The sequence below is a fragment of the Helianthus annuus genome, chromosome 7, assembly GCF_002127325.2.
Source record: "Helianthus annuus cultivar XRQ/B chromosome 7, HanXRQr2.0-SUNRISE, whole genome shotgun sequence".
Lineage (NCBI taxonomy): Eukaryota > Viridiplantae > Streptophyta > Magnoliopsida > Asterales > Asteraceae > Helianthus > Helianthus annuus.
In genome coordinates this window covers 136,530,013-136,550,102 of record NC_035439.2, presented here as the reverse complement: position 1 = coordinate 136,550,102, position 20,090 = coordinate 136,530,013, and the positions used below count along the sequence as shown (strand labels likewise).

Sequence of the window (20,090 nt, the reverse complement as noted above, 5' to 3'; positions counted from 1 at the left end):
ATAACCAATCAACATATTATTTTTTTAGAACGGCATCGATTTATCAGGCCTATTAGGGACTAGGCCAAAGCCCAACAAATCCGTTCAAACCCATATGTGATAAACCTCTCCACAAATTGTAAATATGCGTTCAACCAGAGTCGAACCCCCAATTTCCACCCTTCCTCAGCTCTAGCTTCATCAATTTCCCCAATTGAGCTAGACCTCATTGGCACACCAAGCAAACATATTATTAGTACAGTCCCTGAACCAATCAGGGGAGCATCTACACTATTCATGGAAGGTTTCGATAATTCATATTAGAAAACAAAGTTAATTAATTTGGCAAGCATTTCACCGAACTGAAAACTTTTTCATATGTTGCTCATCATCACCATACTCCGTAAATTCCACCAATAATAAAGCAAAGGTAGGGTCTGAGGAGGGTAAGATGTAGACAGCCTTGCTTCTACCCCGTAGGAATAGAGAGACTGCTTCCGGTGAGACCCCCGGCTCGATAGTAGTTTTGCATCAAGCCTTGGACCAACGACACATAACACTCAGCAATCGAGACAGACCGATTAGTGCATGTACCCTTTTGTCTTTCAGCTATCAACACCACCACATGATGCATGATTAACCGTCCTCGGCTTTTAACGTTATTTTCACGAAATTAGTAAAATAACGTTAAAATTAGTGCGCTTTCACTTTTACCCCCCGATGACCCACACATATATACATTATATGCCCATACCGCAAACAGGGCATAAAATATGTAGGTGAAAGGATTATTGAATTCCTTAAAGAAAAACAGAATTTGATGAAATTCTTCTATTTCTAATTTCTTAAACAATCAATTTTCACAAATTCACTCATTCAACCACAAAAACCAAGAACAAAACAGCCAACTTAACTAACCCACAATCTCCCTCACCAACCAATCCAAACTAGGATAAGAAAAATACAAAACCAAAAAAGAAGGAACAGCAAACAAAACAGTTAGCAGCACATACACAACAAGTATCACTGCACTTGCAGGAATTGCATACAACACAATCAGCAAAAACACCAACACCAACGGAAACTTCGCGCTCACTTCAACCAACAAAAACACCACCTTCCGAATCGACGAATGCACCCCAACAACCCGACTATAGCCCACAACGGGCCCAGACGATCGACCCGTTTGACCATCACTTAAAGTCAACTTTGGTGCATCATTCACTTTAACAGTTCCACTGCTCATTCTCTCAACCATCCACAAAAGAAAGTAGTTCTTTCTAGGAAACTTTAAGGTTCCTTTTAGTACAACACGGGGCGATAGAAGGTTGCACCAGGGGCAGGTTATTAGAAGGGGTAACCGAACGGGTACAGGATGGGCCTTGACGACGGCCCAGGGAAGAGCTAATACGCAGTTTTTGCATAGCGAGTGGCCGCACCATAAAACGTAAGGTACGTTTTCGACTATGTTGAAGGATTCGCAACATATAGGGCACTCTAGTCCGTCGTCTTTACTGATTATGGAAGATGTTTCGTCGTCTGATGATTCTTGAACGCCTTGCGTTAGTTTTCTGAAGCGGTTGCGAAATGGTAGCCCACATGTGCCAGCTAGACATTTGGATGCAAAATTCCACATATGGATATCAGTTTTTAAGATATGAATGATCCTGTGTAAAATGAAAACAAAACTTACAGTCAGATAATTATAAACAAATGGGGCGAACAATAACCGAACCGTTAACTGAAAACTAACGAAACCGAACCGAAATTAACAGAACATTGAATTAACCAAAAATCGGTTATCGTTTTTTTCTATACCCTCGGTTAAACCGAAATTAACCGAAAACTGAATTAACTAAAAATCGGTTATCTTTTTTTACCCTCGGTTAAACCGAAATTAACCGAACCGAATTGAACAATTCATATTTTCATATATTTCTAGTTTTTATCCCTCCGTTTCATTTCCTTTTATGTATTTGTAAGCAAAAATTTTAGCCCATGTTTGGTTTTGGCTATCAACCGAATAGAAAACCGACAAACTAAGCAAATAAACCGAACGGCTTGGTTAACAAAACTATTTAACGGATGACTTTGGTTTCGGTTAAGGATAATAACCGAACGGAACCGAAACATTAAGTATGAGAGTTCGGATGTCGAATAAAGAAGTAGTTCTCAACAATGTTTTAAAAACCGGTTCAAATCGGCCGGTTGTATCGGTTGAACCTTCGGGTAGAACCGGTTAAACCGCCTGATACACCCAGTTGAACCATTCGATACACCCGGTTAAACCGTTTCTAAGCCAAATCTGATACGGTATAAAAACCGGATTTTAAAACATTGGTTCTCAACTTCAAAACTGATATAGAGTAAATTACTTTTTGAGTCCCCGTGTTTTAGTGATTTTAACCACCTTAGTCCAAAATCAAAAATTTTAACGTCCTGCGTCCCTAACGGTTCATTTTATAACGTTTTGAGTCCAATTTTGTTCATTTTATAACGTTTTGAGACCAGTTTTATTAAAAAAATTGGACTTTTTTAAAATTTGGACTCAAAATGACTCAAAATGTTATAAAAAAAAAAGTGTTTAGGAACACAGAACGTTAAACATTTTGATTTTTAGAGTCAAATGGTTAAAACCAGTACTCAAAAAGTAATTTACTCTATCATAAATATGCAACGAAAGGTCAAAATTAAAACCACTAATCTGACCATCCAAAGTCAAAATTAAAGTCTTCTTTCTTTCTTTCTTTCTTTCTTTCTTTCTTTCTAAAGGTTGAAAGCATAGCATGTTACTATCATCATCTTTAAATAAATGAAGATTATTATAAAAAAATGTTATAACTCAAACATTTGATTGATATGAATGAACAGTAACTGCAGCGAAACATAAACCCTAGTAAAAGGTGTAGAGAGAGAGAGAGAGAGAGAGAGCAATAGTAATAAAGCCTAAAAGATGATGATGATGATGATAGTTACTTACAGGTGGTCTTACGGAGTATGTATGAGAGAAAATGGAGAGTAATTTGCCGTCTTCACTGCTAGTGTTAAATGGGGAGTGGAGAATGAAGGGATATTATTTGGTTGGTTTAAATAAATTAATATTATATTAACGACCGGATGGATATTCTTTGTCACTTCTTTTCCAGATTCGACGAGGTTACCGTCCAAAATTTACACAAAAAAAAAAAAGAGATGTTTTTTGAATTTATTTTCTAGGAACGGCGGCATAGAAAAAGATGTATATCTTTTTAATATTAGAGTGTGGGGTATGGTAGGGCTTGGGTTGGGCATTTGGTGACACGTGTCCGCGGAGCCAGCCTACTGTCAGGTTACGTGTCTGTGGGGTATGACGAGGCGTGGGTTGGGCTTGGGTTGGGTGCACCGCGTGGCATAAATATTTAAAAAAAAAAATACAAAAAATTTATAAAAAATCACACAACATTTATAAAAAAACCTACAACTTCATTAAAATTTTAAAAATTACATAATCCTAAAAATTACATAATTTCTAAAAATCACAAAATAAAAAAACCTAGAGCGTTAAAAAAAATTTCAAAAAGGTCGATCTTGTCGAACGCCTTGTTTTCCTTGCCTCGAAACTCTATGTTCGCCACCGCCACCCGGTCCTCGTGGCTTAACTCGCCACCGGGAACCGCATCGTAGTAAGCCTTGAAACGCTCGAGCTTGGGCCGTAGCTCGCGCCATTTATGTTGGCACGCGTTGAGGTTATGGCGGTCGTTACCGACGTTATGTCGGTAGGCCGCGAATGCTTCCGCGCAATATTTTGTTTGGCTCGGTGGCCGCCCCTTCATAGCGTCGACGACGCTAGTTACGAGTGCCATTTCTTCTTGACGGGTCTAGGATGCCATTTCTTCTTGGGTTTGTGGGATGGGGGGACCAGCTGGGTAGCGGGTTCAAGACAGTGGGTGTAGCCGGTGGGGTTTTTGGTTCGTGGGATGGGGGACCGGTGGGGTTGGGGTTGCAATATATATAGGGCCTTTGGGGGACCCGGGTGACGGTTATAGAAGATGGGGGGATGGGGGGGGGACCAGTTTGAATTTTAAATTTCAAAATTTTAAAACAACCGCCTGACGTGGCGGCCTGACGTGGCGGCCTGACGTGGCGGGTGACCCAATGAGAATAAGCCAGCTCGCTTCGCCATACCGCCCCACGCCCGGCTTGAAAGCCAAGCCCCAAGGGGTCACGCCACAACCCAAGCCCACCCGGGGTGGTGACTTGGGCGTTTTCCCCCAACCCACGCCCAAACTCCCGCCCCATACCTCACGGCCTTATATCTTTTTAGTGGCACATTACAGGTGTGATAAGGTTGATAGGTGTGATAAGGTTGAGTGACGACTAGGTTTCAGGTTTGATTCTCACAAAGAAGTTTTTTCAGATCTATTGGGTTTGCTCCGAATGAGTGTGTATGGAAACTAGATTCCCTATGATTTATTTTATGATTCTACCAATTAAGTTGATATTTATTTAGTGTGATCTGGTATATTGTATTGTGTAGGGTACTGTTTTCTTTTCTTAGATTGTAACACCACGTTTGAGCAGCTTGCTTAAATTGCTTTCTCTTAATGAAATAGCCAGCTTTAAAAAAAAAACTAAAATCGAACAATCATCAAATCAGTCAATAATTGTTAAGCATTCTTCTATAAGCAAATTAACCGAATCGAACTTTTAAAATATAAAGTTCACGTTAGAAAACATTATGTTTTCATTTTTTAATAGCTTGAAATATCTGTTGTTACTTGCTAATCAGGTTTTGAAGTCTTAACTACTATTGCGTTTTCTATAAATTATATTTTGTGTTTCTAGAAACAAATAGAGATCATCCGGGTTTTGTAGTTCGTTTCATATTTATTTAAATCCATAGCTTTGTTCTTCATTTTTTAACAAAATGTTTTGATTATGTTTTTGACATGAACCATACATATTTTCATGCTTAACTGAGCATAGAACACTATAATCGAACCATTTTCAGTTTGAACAAAGCAAAAAAAAAAAAAAAAAAAAACAGTGGAAAATTAACCAAAAATAACCGATACCAATCCATAACCGACAATTAACCGAACCATGTTTAACTGACCATCTGTTATGGTTATGGTTAAGCCTCCATAACCGAAATGAAGCGAACCGTTTTGTTTTAGTTAGCCCATACTTAGTTTTGTTGGGGATTAAGTTGTAAACCCTAGTCTTGTATTATAAATATAATATGTTGTCCTTGTATTTTCTCACGAATAAAGCAGAAAACAATAAACAATATATTGGTTGTAGCGTGTGGACGTAGGTCATATTGACCGAACCATATAATTATCGTGTGTTCATCTTTGTTTTCATTTTCTCTTGCAGTTGGTTTGTGTTTCCGAATCCCTAACATATAACATATATGCTATGCTCAAGATTCTTACTATTTCACTTCTTTCTTGGTACTACCCCAAGATTGTGGAGTACTTGCTTTGATGTTATGAACCCTTTCAAGGGATAACCATTTTCGCTTAAAGTTTAGATTTTTCGTATTAATTCGATTATGTTCTAATCTTGGCAATGCTTCCATGTATTTGGTTTAATGATGCTTTAAATTTAGTTTATCTTTATTGCATATAGATGACATGTTGGTTGGTGTTAATTGTTTAACGGGTAAATAAATTATCTAATTCATATGGCCCTTAGGAGTTAGAAACATCACAAGACTTAGTTTTCATTGACTTAGTATTATGATTCTTTTACGTCATTTTTTAGTTGACAAACATGTATAACTTATCATTACCCATACTACAACTATTGAGCACACTTCCATGTACTTGTCTCTCTATTTGCAATTATTGTAATTGAACTTTAAAAATTTAAATTGAGTATACTAAAAGCACATCAAAAATAATTTGTAAAAATTTAATATAAACTTATGGTTTAAAATTTAGACCACTTGACAATAATAAAAAATAATTGTAATCTTGGGCGGCAATTGATCATCCTGGGTATTGAAACGTTTTGTCATTTTCGTAATTGCATTGTTTATCGTTAATGCATAAGGGCACATTTTTTCGAGCTCGAACAAGGTACATGAATTCTCAGAGATGCCACTGACAAGGTTCAGGAAAACGTCATATTCGGGATACAATCATCGTGTTATAGATACACGTAACGATGGTTACCATGGGGTTAGAGGTATCGGCTGCGAGGAGGGGATTTGGTGAGATGTGGAAGCTCATTTTATGGTTGTGGCGAATTTAGAAGAGTTTCGACAGCAAAAGCCAGAGGTCTGAGGCGAATACGGTATTATAATTCCGAGATTGATCGCAAACATTTCATGTTTATATAGGTTTAGTTGAAGCTGGTTGACATATGAGGTTCTATGGTGTAGTGGTTAGCACTCTGGACTTTGAATCCAGCGACCTGGGTTCGACTCCCGGTAGGACCTCTTTTCTTTTTTTTTTTTCAATTTAACCTTTTCTTTAGTCAAAGGCGAAAGGTATATTCTATCCTTAAGCATTTTTATAAACATCTGTTTTTTTTTTAAACATACACAAACAAAAGGTCCATTAATCACTATCGAAAACAAATGGTTCTTTTAATCAAAAAATTTAGTCAACAAATGACTATAAATGCTGAATTCCATAAAATTAAAATTATGAATTCTAGAATAATGAAATTGTTAGTCAAAATGACAACTCTATTTCTCGACAACTTACTACAACTTTATCATCTATACTTTGGTATGGCATCTTGACCTGGTTCGACTTCCGGTAGGACCTTTTTTCCTTTTTTTTTAAATTTAACCTTTTCTTTAGTCAAAGGCATAGCTTGAGCTCAGTAGATGCATTTATCAAATATGTCGAGTTAAGAAGATCTCTATTGGCTATTTTCCAAATGCCATATACCATATGAATTTGTTTCTATCAATTATTTCATCATTTTTTATCCTTACAAGTTACAAGTCTATTGTTATACAAAGTGTAACCCACTACCAAGTTTGTTGATAACGACAAAATCATTTCAATCAACTTATGATACTTCATTAAACTATTTTAATCGTTATTAAACACGTTTAATGCAATTTAACTTTTATACTAAAAAGGTCAAGAATTCTACAACATACACGTTTCATGTGTGATTTTAGTATCAGGTGTTTATCTCGGGCATCACAAACAATTCCGATTGTTATACTCTAAGAAACAAATATGTAATCTTAAAAAAAGATGGAAAATATGTTTTGAGTGACCCATATCTAACATGAATCTTCAACCACCCCTCTTCCTCTTTTATTCTTCGTTGTTTTGCTTATTTCATGTGTAATAGAGTAGTTTATTTATATTTAGTTTATTTATATTTGTTTTTTTTTTTTTTTTGAACGGCAAATTTGGATCACTGACGGACCACTGGAGTATCATCGTGCCACCAGCGGAACCACCTGATCATATCCATCTCCACTAGGCATAATGCATATACACCAATTCAGGAGGAAACCCAATAAATATGGGAAAACCCCCCTTGTGGGAATCGAACCCAAGACCTATTAGTCCAAAATCTTATCCCACCACCAAGATACCACTAGGCTATAAAGCCATGGGTATGTTGTATTTGTTTTATTATGAGTGGCATCCTCCTATAAAATACAAGAGTATTTAGACCATCACTAATGCAAGTTCAAAATTCTTGCAAAATTTTTTGTCACATCATTTCACTATTCACTCTCTTTCCTTTTTCTTTATTAAGACCTAATTACTTAGTCAAGAACTTTTATACCCTTTCTTTCCTCCAACTCATCATCCATATCACAAATCCATTTCAAATACATTGCACTGGGTTTGGTCTTAGAAGCTTGCATCCCAAAAGCGATTAGTTTATCGGTCGCCAACATGAAGTTATTCCAAAGAATGAACAATATAACACCTCTCCATTGAAAAAGCCATTTTTCTGCGAAAAATGATGAATCTGAGCTCATGCTTTCTGCACCTAAGATGGAGAAAACAACATTAGTTAATTATTTATATAAAAAACAATTATAAATCATAGCCTTAAACCAATTCCCATTTGTGAACTTATTTTAATCATACATTTCTTTCAGAAAACAAATAAACGTACCCAGTAGAATCTCACTCATACCAAAAGTTATTCGTAGGGTCTGAGAAGAGTGCGATGGTGGCAAACTTTACCTCTATATCAGAATAATTTTTAATATAACCGATAATAACTTCTTGCGTCAAGAATCAATTATGTCGATACTATTTTAAAAACTATTTTATCAAGATAAATTTGAGTCTTGAAAATAGTTATAGAGATAATTTAGTATTATTACAAACAAACGTACTCTTCTCTTTGCATTAATATCTAAGATACTTATCTTTAAGTTTATGATATTTTACCCTTCTCTTTGCATTAATCTTTAAGATATTACATAATATAAACATTCAAAATACTTCATATATAATTGCCCCAGAATTTTATCAAGATTCATCCTATAAGTAACAACTTGGTGTCTCATACATATGAAAACTGACCAATCACTCAAGTGTTAGCAGTTAAAGATGGTAATTATGACTAATTAAGCAAGCACTGAACCAAAACCTATCAAATTCATAAACCAGAATGTTGTTCTTCTTACCAAAGTAACTAACTTTGTTGAATGCAACTTTCATCACTTGTGCAGGAGACAGATTTAAGAACTCTACTGTATAACTATTTACATCAATGGTCACAACACCGACGCTAGTCAACCGTCGTTTTGACTCAACACTTCAAAGCAAGAGACTGATGATTACCACCATTTTGACATCTCTGTCTGGGCAACCGTCTCGTCCTTTTTCCCCACCCGCTAAGACTTTTCTCCTCCAACGCCACCTCCCGACAAACACTCTGCTCAACCGCCATCTCTGGTGGCGGAGCGGGAGGCGGTGACAGCGTGGGACTAACAACCGCCAACTGCCGCCTGCCCCTGCCAGCTTTCCTCTTCGACTGCCACGAAACACCAATACCGTTAAACGCCTCTTCAAACGTCTGAAGATCTTCCGTCACTTCTCGCCTTGATAACGAAACAATTCCCGGCAGAACATCGCGCTGAAAATCTTTCTTCTGCCTACCCCTCTTTCCTTGTCCCTTTCTTGTCACCGTTTTTCTCGATAAACCGCCGTCTTCTTTATCGTCCACCACAGTCGCTGCCTTATAGCAGCGGTTATCTACCTCAGTTTCTTGCAGCTTTAACGTCATGTACTCGAAGTAATCCATACCTTCGGGAATACAATCTTCATCTTTATTCACATTTACGGATTTGTTACCATCACATTCCAACGCAATCACCTCTGCAAACCACTGCAGCAAAGTATCATCTGGCGGTGCGTCAGATGACGAAATGGACATGATAGCCTCAGCTGCAGATTTAACAAGTTCCTGATCATCTGTTTCAGCTTCAACGGTTGCAGGGGCCTCTAAGTCGATCTCCGTTGAAGCAATACCGACAACGGTTTCTGGAACGTGCGGTGTTGCAGAAAGATCCTCGTCTTCGTCAAATGACAGATTCAAGTCAATGCCATGCCTTGGTTTCAAAATGCCGTTATTTTTATCAGTTTCCGCATTCGTATCCTGAGTATGGATGGCGGAATCTTGAATCGGGACCCCTAGAATTTTTGTAATATGGACGTTTTCGGTTTGATGTTTCTCGGCTTTCTTGAAAAACTGCTGAGAATGTTGCTGCAAAGAATCCAAGTTCATCTGATAAAGTATCGTTTCTTTCCCTTTGGTGTTCATAAGCCAATGCGGCAGCTGTTTTTCAAGATTCTTTTTCCCATTAAAAACTTCATGTCGTTCGGTCCAATGGTTATGGTTAAGCGATGAAGTATTCTGATCTCGTGAAGAAGACTGTGAAGAATCAAAAGGCGACTTATGCCCGCTTTCACAAAGTTCAACACCAAATATCGTTTTTTTCCTCGATAAATGGTCATTAGATTGCTTCGGTACAGATTGCAAGTACCAAAAGTTTGAATTTGTAGATAAATCTTGCCTTTGTATGTTGTCAGTACTACCGTAATCACTGTTTCTTGCTTCTTCCATCTGGATTGGTTCGTTAAGATCAGCCAAATTATAAGGTTTTTTTGTGATTAAATTATGAACATTTTCCACCCCTTGATTATCTTCTTCCACATCAGCAGGCAGTTCTAAATCAATCACTCTTCTCTGTGAACAAACTTGACTTAAAAAATGACCCGAATTTGGAGCTTTTGCTGGTATTGTAAAACCGTAATGGTCTTTCATTCTAACTTCATTCATCAAATCTCTTTGCCGTTTATACAGGCGATGAAGTTCTTGAAGCTGGAACATTAATAAAAACAACAGTAAAACGAAAAGTTTAACGAACAAAAGTATAAGAGTAAAATGCCATTTTCGCCCCTGAGGTTTGGGTAGTTTTGCGACTTTCATCCAAAGGTTTGTTTTTCCGCATATGGATCCAAAAGGATTGAAATCTTGCCATTTTTATCTGGCTCATTAACTCCATCCCATTTTTTCCGTTGAATCAAGGGTATTTCCGTCTTTTTTGTTAACTTAAAGGGCAATTCGGTCTTTTTCGGGGGTATTCGGTCTTTTTACATAAAGTGAAAAGGACTGAATTGCCCTTTAAGTTAGCAAAAAAGATGGAAATACCTCTGACTTAACGGAAAAAAAATGGATGGAGTTAATGAGCCGGATGGAAATGGCAAGATTTCAAACCTTTTGGATCGAATGCGGAAAACGAACCTTTGGATGAAAGTCGCAAAACTGGGCAAACCTTAGGGACGAAAATGACATTTTACTCAAAGTATAAACAACTCGATTATTTATACAATATATTTTGAAAGAAGACACAATTTGCAAAGTAAAATATACCTGATGCTTGAAGACTGACTCTTGATTCAAAATAGTTCGCCTCATTTGTTCTTTCGGATATCCCGAGTATCCATCCATGGTTTGGCTCATCAAAAAGGAGTTGTAACTCTGGTTTCGGTCATCACGATATGGGTCCCACATAACATTGCATAAACCGTTGTTTAGATCCATCATGGAACCGTGAAAATATGTCTTAGCTTGTACTTTGGCTGCCATTCCTGCACTAAAATCAACAGACTGACGGTTAAAAAGAGTAATTACATAAGGTTCAAAGTTACTGACGGTTAAAAAGAGTAATTACATAAGGTTCAAAGTTGGCCATTAACGGTTTCAACATATTGAATATGTGAGGTGCATATTAATCAAACATAAATGATACTTGTTTGGAAAGTTATACATAACCACCAACCTTGCTCCACAAAGCAGTGAAAACAAAACATCATAAAATCTCACCAAACAATCACATGAGGATACAATCGCTCATTTATAGAAGATAATAAAGTAGCTTTTCAGGTTTCACACTTCCTCCACCAAACTATTTTCACATAAATGGAATTGAAGACAATGATATTCAATCATTAACCTAAATCCGATTATCATCGATCTAACACGAGCAGAATCAGTAAGTTTCAACAGATAATTTAGCACCGTATAACCATCAAACACACAATAAAATAGAAATTTTAATGACAAGCATCGCCTTAAACAAAAACCTAAATTCTAACAACAAAATCTAGAGTAACTAAAGTAATAAACGATAAAATTAGAGAAGAATCGATATCTAATCGCTAACCTAAGTTCGATCATCAATCAAACATGAACAGAATCAGTAAGTTTTGACAGATAATTTAGCACCATATAACCATCAGACACAAAATAAAAATTCCAAAAACAAGCATTTAAACAAATTGAGATTACCTGCAAACGAAAACCTAAATCAAATTAACAACAAAATCTATACTAATTACAGTAATAAACAATAAATTAGCGAACAAATCTACTCCACACCGATAATCCTCTGCAAATTAAGCTCAACTGAGTACAAATTTCGTAAACGAATTACAGAAATCTGATAATCAAATTAACAACAAAACCTAGACTAATTAAACTAATAAACAACAAATTAGCAAATAAATCTACTTCACGCTGATAATTCTCCGTTAAAAACACAATAATCCTCTTCAAATTAAGCTCAACCGAGTACAAATTTCGTAAACGAATTACAAAATCGAAAAATTAAATCGAATCAAATCAAATTAACAGTAAAATCTACACTAATTAAAGTCATAATAAACGCCTAATTACAGAAGAATCTACTTCACGCCGTTAATTCTCCGTTAAAACCACAATAATCCTCATCAAATTAAGCTCAACTTACTACAAATTTCGTAAACGAATTACAGAAATCGATTCAAATTAACATCAAAATCCAGATTAATTACGTAATAAACAACAAATTAGCGAATAAATCTACCTCATGCCGATAATTAACCGTCAAAACCGCACAAATCCTCTTCAAAATAACCTCCAGTGAATTACAGAAATCCGATAACTGAATTGAATCAAATTATGAAATTAAAGGATCATCGGTATAAAATATAATAATAAAAAAAGGAAAATCTCCGATCTACTGGTCCACTTTTCTGATCAACAGATACGAGAAAGAGAGATAGAGAGAGAGAGAGAGAGTGATTTGAGATAAGATAGATAGATATAGATCCCTATGTTTGTTTCTCTCTCTAGAAATGAAATAAAATGAAGTCACAGGTTTAGGTTTGTCAACTTGTGGTCTCCAGGCACATATATTGCTTTGATTCCATCATAAATTGCTTTGCCATTTGGCCACCAAAGAATTTTTAGATATAGAGAGAGAAACCTATACGTACACACTCTCGTGTGTGTGTGTGTGTATCACCTATCAATTCAGATTTCTAGATTCTTTCCACCTTATGTCTCTTTTGGCCCTTTTGGCTTTGCATAATTTTTCGTTATTTAATGGTGTTGTTACATGATTAATTAATTATTAAAAGATATTTTAATATACAAGTAACAAGATCCAATGGTGTTGTCTACTGTCTATACGATATTTATGTCTAAAATATCATTTAACTAATTATTGACAATAGGATGCTAATAATTTCCTGCCTTTAATTCCAAAGTTTAAAAATATCTAAACGACTCCATCGCGTTCTTTTTTTTTTTTCAAAGTAAAGGTTATGGGTTCGAGTTCATCTTGAGCAAAATACTCTAGGTTGAGCTAGAGGTTTTACCTAGGGCTGTTCATGAGCCGAGTCGAACCAAGCTAGGGCAAGCTCGGGCTCGGCTCGATTATAAACCGAGCTGGCTCGGCTCGGCTCAGATTTGAAACCGAGCTGAAAATCTAAGCTCGGGCTCGGCTTGGTTTGGCTCGATTTTAAAAATAAAAATTAATGCATAGCTCTCAAAATTCAGTATTCTAAAATATTATTTAATACTTCAAAAGAACATATTCAAAATAAGTTCAATCTAATACATTACAATCAAAATCACGTTCAATAACGCAAAATAAGTTTTATATTTCAAGTAAATACAATATTTGTTCATTAGCATGTTAATCAACCTTTAAAATGTCATATATATCAAACTACAAGTCTAAATACATGTAGATAATAATCACTTTTTGTAATATATTATATCTATATAAAAATAAAATATATTATAAGTAAAATAATTCGAGCTAAGTCGAGCCGAGCTACCAAGCGAGCCATATCCAGCGAGCTTTTTCCGAGTTAAATCCAAGCAAGCTCCGAGCCGCGAGCTTTTTGGACAGCCCTAGTTTTACCACAACAAGATGGGTTTCTTATGGAATAGTGGTGGACCGGGTCACTAGCGATATCTTTGTTTGTGGGCTTGAGTGACCTTTTGCAATTGTGTTTATCAGGGTGTTCAGACTTTGTTGGTCGTTAAAAAAATCATTTAGAAGATTAACTTTATGAAAAGTTTGTATATGATAATCAACCATTAGGTCTGGTCTCAAAAATCTATTGACATTGGTGTGTATGTTATATTTGAGATACATATAAGTTATGGAGTTTATTTTTGTTAATATGGGTATGGATATATAAGTTTATTCTAATTCAAAATACAAAGACAAAGGACTCCAGCTCATCTTACTTTTATAGGGTAGACATGGGATTGTGGGCTATAATATATATTATGGTTTTTTCTAATATGCTTTTTAAAGATAGTTATTATAGTGACATCAAAATTTTAAAATTATGTATAAGTGTTTTAGTTAAAACAATCGGATATTATATGATCTTGACCTATAAGCTACTTTTATTTTATTAACTAAATCGGATAGGATAAGAGCTTTACGAACTTTCTTTGAATTTGAATAAGTAGTTGAACTTTATTCTTATATGGTTTAAGCTTTTAACTTATTAAATTAATGAAAAAAAAATTAAAACAATCTTATCTAAAACAATAAGTAACATAAATGCCCCCTTTTATAAGGTGATATTACGGTCTTTGTTATAACTTTTTCAAAAAAATAAAAAATTATAATAAGAGTCCTTATCGTTCACCAATAGGTAATACTTTTGAACTTTGACTGTGAATATGCAATCATGGTCGATGTATGTTTAGTGATAGAGGTGGTCTTCGACAATAATTAGACAACGGATGTCGGGCTTTTGTAGCAACGAATCTAGGCGAGAGATGTCGTGATCTAGGGTTGGGGTGGTTGAAAGTAAAATCTTTTTAAATTCTAATTTTTACACTAAATTTACATTACCATCGGAGCGTCAAGGGACAAAGTAAGTTACCCCTTATTAAGAGGTACATCCGCCCCTGTCTAAAACACGTTTAGGGTAATCGAGACAAAATGTTTCTTATCAACTCAGTATATCTCCAATTCACAATCAATATGTTATTCTAACTAAGGGTGTTGCTAAAAGTAAAGTTTGAATGATTTAAGTTGAATTTTCCATCATTTAAACATAAAAATCATTTAGAAAGGTATAAGTAGTAGAAAGGACCATTGCCCTCTTGTCTTAACTTGTGCGGATAAAAACTTTGGTCCAAAACCATTTAGATTCTTCAACTCTTGGTTGGAGAGAAAGGATTTTGATGAGATGGTCAACAAGGCTGCTGCGAGGTTTTTTGGGGATGGGGAGCCCGATGAGGCGTTAATGCATAAATTAAAGGGGATCAGGGAGGCTATAAAAATGTGGAAAAAAGAGGTTTTATCTAAGGAAGGGGAAATGGAGATGACTCTAAAGGAAGACTTAGAAACCCTGGAAGAGATATCAGAAGGAAGAGAGTTATCTGAAGAGGAAAAGTGGGCCAAAATGGAATGTTTGAAAGATCTAAATGAGCTTGAAGGATTCAAAATTAAAGATCTCAAACAAAGAGCTAGATTTAGATGGGAGTTGGAAGGTGATGAAAACTCAGCTTTCTTTCATGGGTACATCAAAAGCAGGCGGGCCTTCAACAATATTCCGGGTCTCATAATTGACGGTGTTTGGACCACAAAACCTTCTTTGATCAAAAAAGAGACAATGGGGTTTTTCAAAAAGGCTTTTGAGGAGAAAATTAAAGACAGACCTAAAATTAGTTGCCATAACGTGAAGCGTTTGTCAGAGGTCGATGCGGCGTCTCTGACGGTCCCGTTTAGCAAAGAAGAGATCAAAAGTGCGGTGTTCGAGTGTGGTTCGGACAAATCCCCCGGGCCGGATGGTTTTAATTTCAAATTCATCAAAAGGTATTGGAATTTATTCGAAAGTGATTTCTATAACTTGTTGGTTTCTTTTTACAGCAAAGGATCTATTGCGGTAGGATGCAACTCATCATACATTACTCTTATCCCGAAGAACAAAGACCCGGTGGACTGAGAGAGTACAGACCAATTAATCTGATTGGTGTCATTAGCAAAACTATATCTAAGATTCTTGCTAATCGTCTTAAAAAGGTTATTGGGTCCATAATATCGGAGAATCAAACGGCGTTTCTTAAAGGGAGGTACATTTTAGATAGTCCGTTAATGTTAAATGAGTTATTGGCTTGGATTAAAAAATATAATAAAAAGGCTTTTATCCTAAAAATCGATTTTGAAAAGGCTTACGATAACGTTTGTTGGAGTTTTCTTTTGGATATCATGGGGCAAATGGGTTTTCCAAATTTATGGTGCAAATGGATCGAAGGGTTCCTTGTTTAGGCTAGGTCTTCGGTTCTTGTTAATGGGTCTCCCACCTTTGAATTTAAATGCACCAAAGGAGTTAGACAGGGAGATCCTTTATCTCCGTTTTTGTTCCTTCTGGTCATGGAAGCCCTGTCTTGCTTACTAGGCAAAGCTAAGAATGAAGAGCTATTCAAAGGTATCCAAACTCCTAATAACGGTCCTGTTATTTCACACCTTTTTTATGCGGATGACGCTATTTTGTTGGGGGAATGGGATTTGGATAATTTGAAAAACGTGGCGAGATGTCTGAGAGTATTTTACCTCTGTTCGGGTTTAAAAATCAATATGAAAAAATCTAATATTTACGGGTTGGGGGTCGATAGTGGGGACGTGTCCGATATGGCTAAAGTGATTGGATGTAATCCGGATTCTATCCCGCTTACTTACTTGGGGATTACGGTTGGTAATAATATGAACAGAATTAATAACTGGTCGCATATTATCGAGGTTTTTGATAAAAGGTTGTCGGTTTGGAAAGCTAAAACTTTGTCGATAGGGGGGAGGCTTACGCTGATCAACTCGGTTTTAGAAAGTCTGCCTATTTACTATCTCTCTTTATATAAGGCTCCGACAGGGGTTATCAAGAATCTCGAAGCCAAAATGAGAAAATTCCTATGGGCGGGTTCTAGTAGTAATTCTAAAATGAACTGGGTGTCTTGGGAGGGGGTCTCTTGGCCTAAGACACAAGGGGGGTTGGGTATTAACAGACTCAAAGAGGTTAATGAGGCTCTTCTTATTAAATGGGGCTGGAGATACAGGGCCGAAAACCATAATCTTTGGTGTAAAGTGGTGGATGCCTGTCATGGTAAAAACAATCAAAGGAACTTCCTTCCGCTTAATGGTAACACAGTGGGGTGTTGGAAAAATATTGTAAAACTGATTTCCAATTTTAAATTAAATGGGAATGGGCTAAACCGGATTATCAAGGGTAAGGTTGGCAATGGGAATGTTATCCGTTTTTGGATTGACACTTGGGTGGGTGATCTTCCTTTCTCGGAAAGATGGCCTCATCTATTTGGCTTGGAGATGTTTAAAATGTGCAGGGTCGCAGAGAGAATAGTTGCAGGTCAAAGAAATAGTATTTTATCTTGGCAGTGGTCTAGACAGCCTGCGTCTGAGGAGGAGATTAAGGAATGGAAGGAATGTATCGAGACTCTTAGCTCTGTGAGACTTTCCAACGACAAGGATGATTGGCTTTGGATTATTGATAGTAAGAAGGTTTTTTCGGTGAAGTCGGTCAAAAAGGCTATGATTACAGATAGAGGTACTAGTCATCTTCCAAATTTTGCTTGGTGTAAATGGGTGCCTATCAAGTGCAACATTATGGCTTGGAGAGGCAATATGGATAGACTCCCTACGAGAGTCAACTTAAGAAGAAGGAATGTAGACATTACCTCGGTCATGTGTCCATTATGCGGCGATTCTGAGGAAACGGTGGAGCATTTGTTCACGGCTTGCCCGGTGGCTTTACGAGTATGGACGGCGTTCAGCGTATGGTGCAACGTCCCGCCTTTATTCTTTTTTGAGTTCAAAGATATTCTAGACATTAACAAATTTATCAAGATCGGTAAGAAGGCGGATATGGTGACTTATGGGTTGGCTATTATCGCCTGCTGGTGCATATGGAAAGAAAGGAACGAGGTGGTGTTTAACCAGAAAGTTGGTAGTCCGCATGATATCTTCGGGGAGATAAAATCTAGAGGTTATGCTTGGTTTAAAAGTAGATATCCATGTAATTATATCATATGGACGGAGTGGTGTAAATTCCCTTTGTATATGTTGTAATTTTTGTTTGCCCTTTGCCCGTTTGGGTCGGGGGTGCTGTTGTTTGTTTGGCCTTTTGCCCGGTTAGGTCGGAGGTGTTTTAATGAAGTAGAAATAGTTTATTCGGAAAAAGGAGACAACACTGTGAGGTGAAAGTGCTACGTGGCTCAACCTTCTGAGAAGAAGTAGTATCCTTAGAAGAGTAATTAATAGAACCGTCGCCGGAGTGACTTGCTGGAGCCTGCCACGTCGGAATAGCACGAGAGGTCCTGTTCTTCTCCTGGAATAACGGTCTGACCTCTCCTTCTATCTTGATCCTGCGGCTCCCTCTCTTGGTCGGTTCATCTTCTTCGGTGGACTGGTTTCTCGTCCCTTTCATCCCTCCTTTCCCGCAGTGGTTTCTTGATTCCTTCGGGGCTTAGTGGGTCTGATATTGATCGCGGCTATCTGAGTATAGTTCAGCTAGATTGATTCGAATCCCATTAACACCTTTAGGGTCAGGTGGCTGCTGTTTCGTTTGTTTTTCTCGGAGGGGCATATGGATATCTTGATATTCGTGGAAGCTTGGTGTCATCTGGGTTCCGGGGACTTACATTCGCTGCCTAGTTCCTGTTGGTCGCTGGAAGAACTATAACGATGGATGGTGAAGGAGAGCCGGATAACGGGGGTCCGTGGCAAGATGTAAACTACCGGAAAAATTCCAAGGGCAGAGGGGATGGCATTGAATGGACTTTCCTGGTGCAAAACATCTCGGAGAAGGTAACTAGGAGTATTTTATGGAGGGCTTTTAAGCCGTTTGGTTTTGTCTCGGATGCGTATGTTGCCAGAAAAAGAGATTCAAGGGGGAGGTGTTTTGGGTTTGTTCGATTTATCGGTGTGGAGAATATGAAAGAGACGTTAGCCTTAATGAATTCTGTGATAATGTTTAATATGAAAGTTGTGGTTTCTTTAGCCAAATATGATAAGGAACATAAGAAGATAATATATCCCCCAGAGAAGATGGGTAGGAACGTTTGGAGACCAAAAGACAGACAACAACAGAATGAGGAACAAGGAGGTGGTATTGGGAGAAACGGTAATGATCCGTCGAAGAACCGAGTTCCGAATCAGGGGCCGTCATCCAGGGTGGATTCTCAGGGCAGAAGGTCGTTCGCGGACCTGTTCAAAGGAGGTGAAGGGGGTAACAAGAATGGAGCTAAGGTTGTCATTGTTGAGGGTAAAGGTTCCATGTACCCTATCCATTGTATCGGGAGGTCTGTGATAGGAGAGGTCAGAAATGCTATGCCAATAAATAAAATGAGGCAATCTATTGAAGATGAGGGAATGAATGAAGTTGGTCTGTCGTTCATTGGTGGTTTAACATTCCTGTTGACATTTAGAGATAAGGAGTACGCGAGGGTCTGCATGGATCTGCATGAAGGTTATTTCAAGTCGGTTTTCTCTAAGTTTCACCTCTGGAATGGCGAAGATGTCCCTTACAGCAGACTGGCGTATTTGAACATTACTGGAGTTCCTTTTATTATCCGGGATAATTCTTTATTTGATAACATTGGTGGATTGTTTGGTAGAGTTGTAGAAGGTTCGGATTTCTCATGGCAGGAAGAAGATAATTCTAACGGTTCAGTGACGGTAGTGACCTCTGTGCCGTCCAAGATTGATGAGGCGGTAGTCGTTAAGTGGAATAATAAATCAATAGTAGCTTGGGTGACGGAGGTAGTTCAAAAATGGGTGCCGGAGGTGGACGCATCATCTATGTTGGGTTCCCAGGAGTCGGAATCGGAGATGGAATCGGACTCAGAAGATGAATTAACGGATATGGAGGAAGTGGAAGATGGTGAGATTAGGCAAAATGGGAACGGATCAGGAGACCGGAATGATGAAGCCAACATGGTCGACCGGCCGGAAAATCCTCCGGTGGATAACGAACAGGTTCTGGATAGTCAGGAGCCAGTGGAAGTCCATGGGTCATTGTCAGATAGTGATGTTCAGGTTCCCAGAAGGTTGCATGGGGATGGTACAAAGGTGGCGCATGGGGATGGAATTAATGTGGCAGTAAATGGTCACGTGGAGATTCCAAATAACAAATTGAATGTAGGGCCTAACAAGACAATTTCGGAGGAGAGTGGGCCAAGTGTTGATCCAAATACTAGTGGCCCAGTCATAGGCCCAAATCTGGGAAAAAGGAACAGGGAGGAAAGGAGTCCACCATCAATTGGGTCAACTCAGGGGCCCACCCAGAGGATATTCCTTCAATCCAATATGC

At 37.6% G+C, this 20,090-nt stretch overlaps 2 protein-coding genes and 1 non-coding gene across 4 annotated transcripts; 1 reads left to right on the top strand and 2 right to left on the bottom strand.

Moving 5' to 3' along the window:
* Positions 1–786: 786 nt before the first annotated feature.
* LOC110868704 (E3 ubiquitin-protein ligase KEG) lies at positions 787–3,062 on the bottom strand. Its single transcript, XM_022117942.2, has 2 exons — positions 2,960–3,062; positions 787–1,646 (listed from the first exon to the last, which is right to left on the bottom strand). The coding sequence occupies exon 2, from the start codon at positions 1,613–1,615 to the stop codon at positions 893–895; it is 723 nt and encodes a 240-aa protein (XP_021973634.1). The 5' UTR covers positions 1,616–1,646; positions 2,960–3,062; the 3' UTR covers positions 787–892.
* A 3,272-nt stretch (positions 3,063–6,334) lies between these two features.
* TRNAQ-UUG lies at positions 6,335–6,406 on the top strand. The gene has a single exon. It is a non-coding gene; the product is annotated as a tRNA-Gln (tRNA).
* Positions 6,407–8,384: 1,978 nt separating this feature from the next.
* LOC110868705 lies at positions 8,385–12,796 on the bottom strand. 2 transcript variants are annotated; one of them, XM_022117943.2, is made up of 3 exons: positions 12,317–12,796; positions 10,843–11,065; positions 8,385–10,290 (listed from the first exon to the last, which is right to left on the bottom strand). In XM_022117943.2, exons 1-3 carry the CDS (start codon positions 12,319–12,321, stop codon positions 8,716–8,718), a joined length of 1,803 nt encoding a protein of 600 aa, XP_021973635.1. In that variant the 5' UTR covers positions 12,322–12,796; the 3' UTR covers positions 8,385–8,715. The 2 variants fall into 2 exon arrangements, with proteins under 2 accessions (XP_021973635.1, XP_021973636.1); XM_022117944.2 differs by having other exon boundaries at positions 8,392–10,290; positions 10,843–11,060; positions 12,317–12,753.
* Between the last annotated feature and the right edge of the window lie 7,294 nt (positions 12,797–20,090).

Bases quoted from the DNA above. Each gene is read 5' to 3' on its own strand.
- LOC110868704 (XM_022117942.2), bottom strand. From the start codon at position 1,615: ATGTGGAATTTTGCATCCAAATGTCTAGCTGGCACATGTGGGCTACCA.
- LOC110868705 (XM_022117943.2), bottom strand. The intron at 10,291-10,842 runs GTATATTTTACT...TTAATGTTCCAG, and splicing joins AGTCAGTCTTCAAGCATCAG to CTTCAAGAACTTCATCGCCT.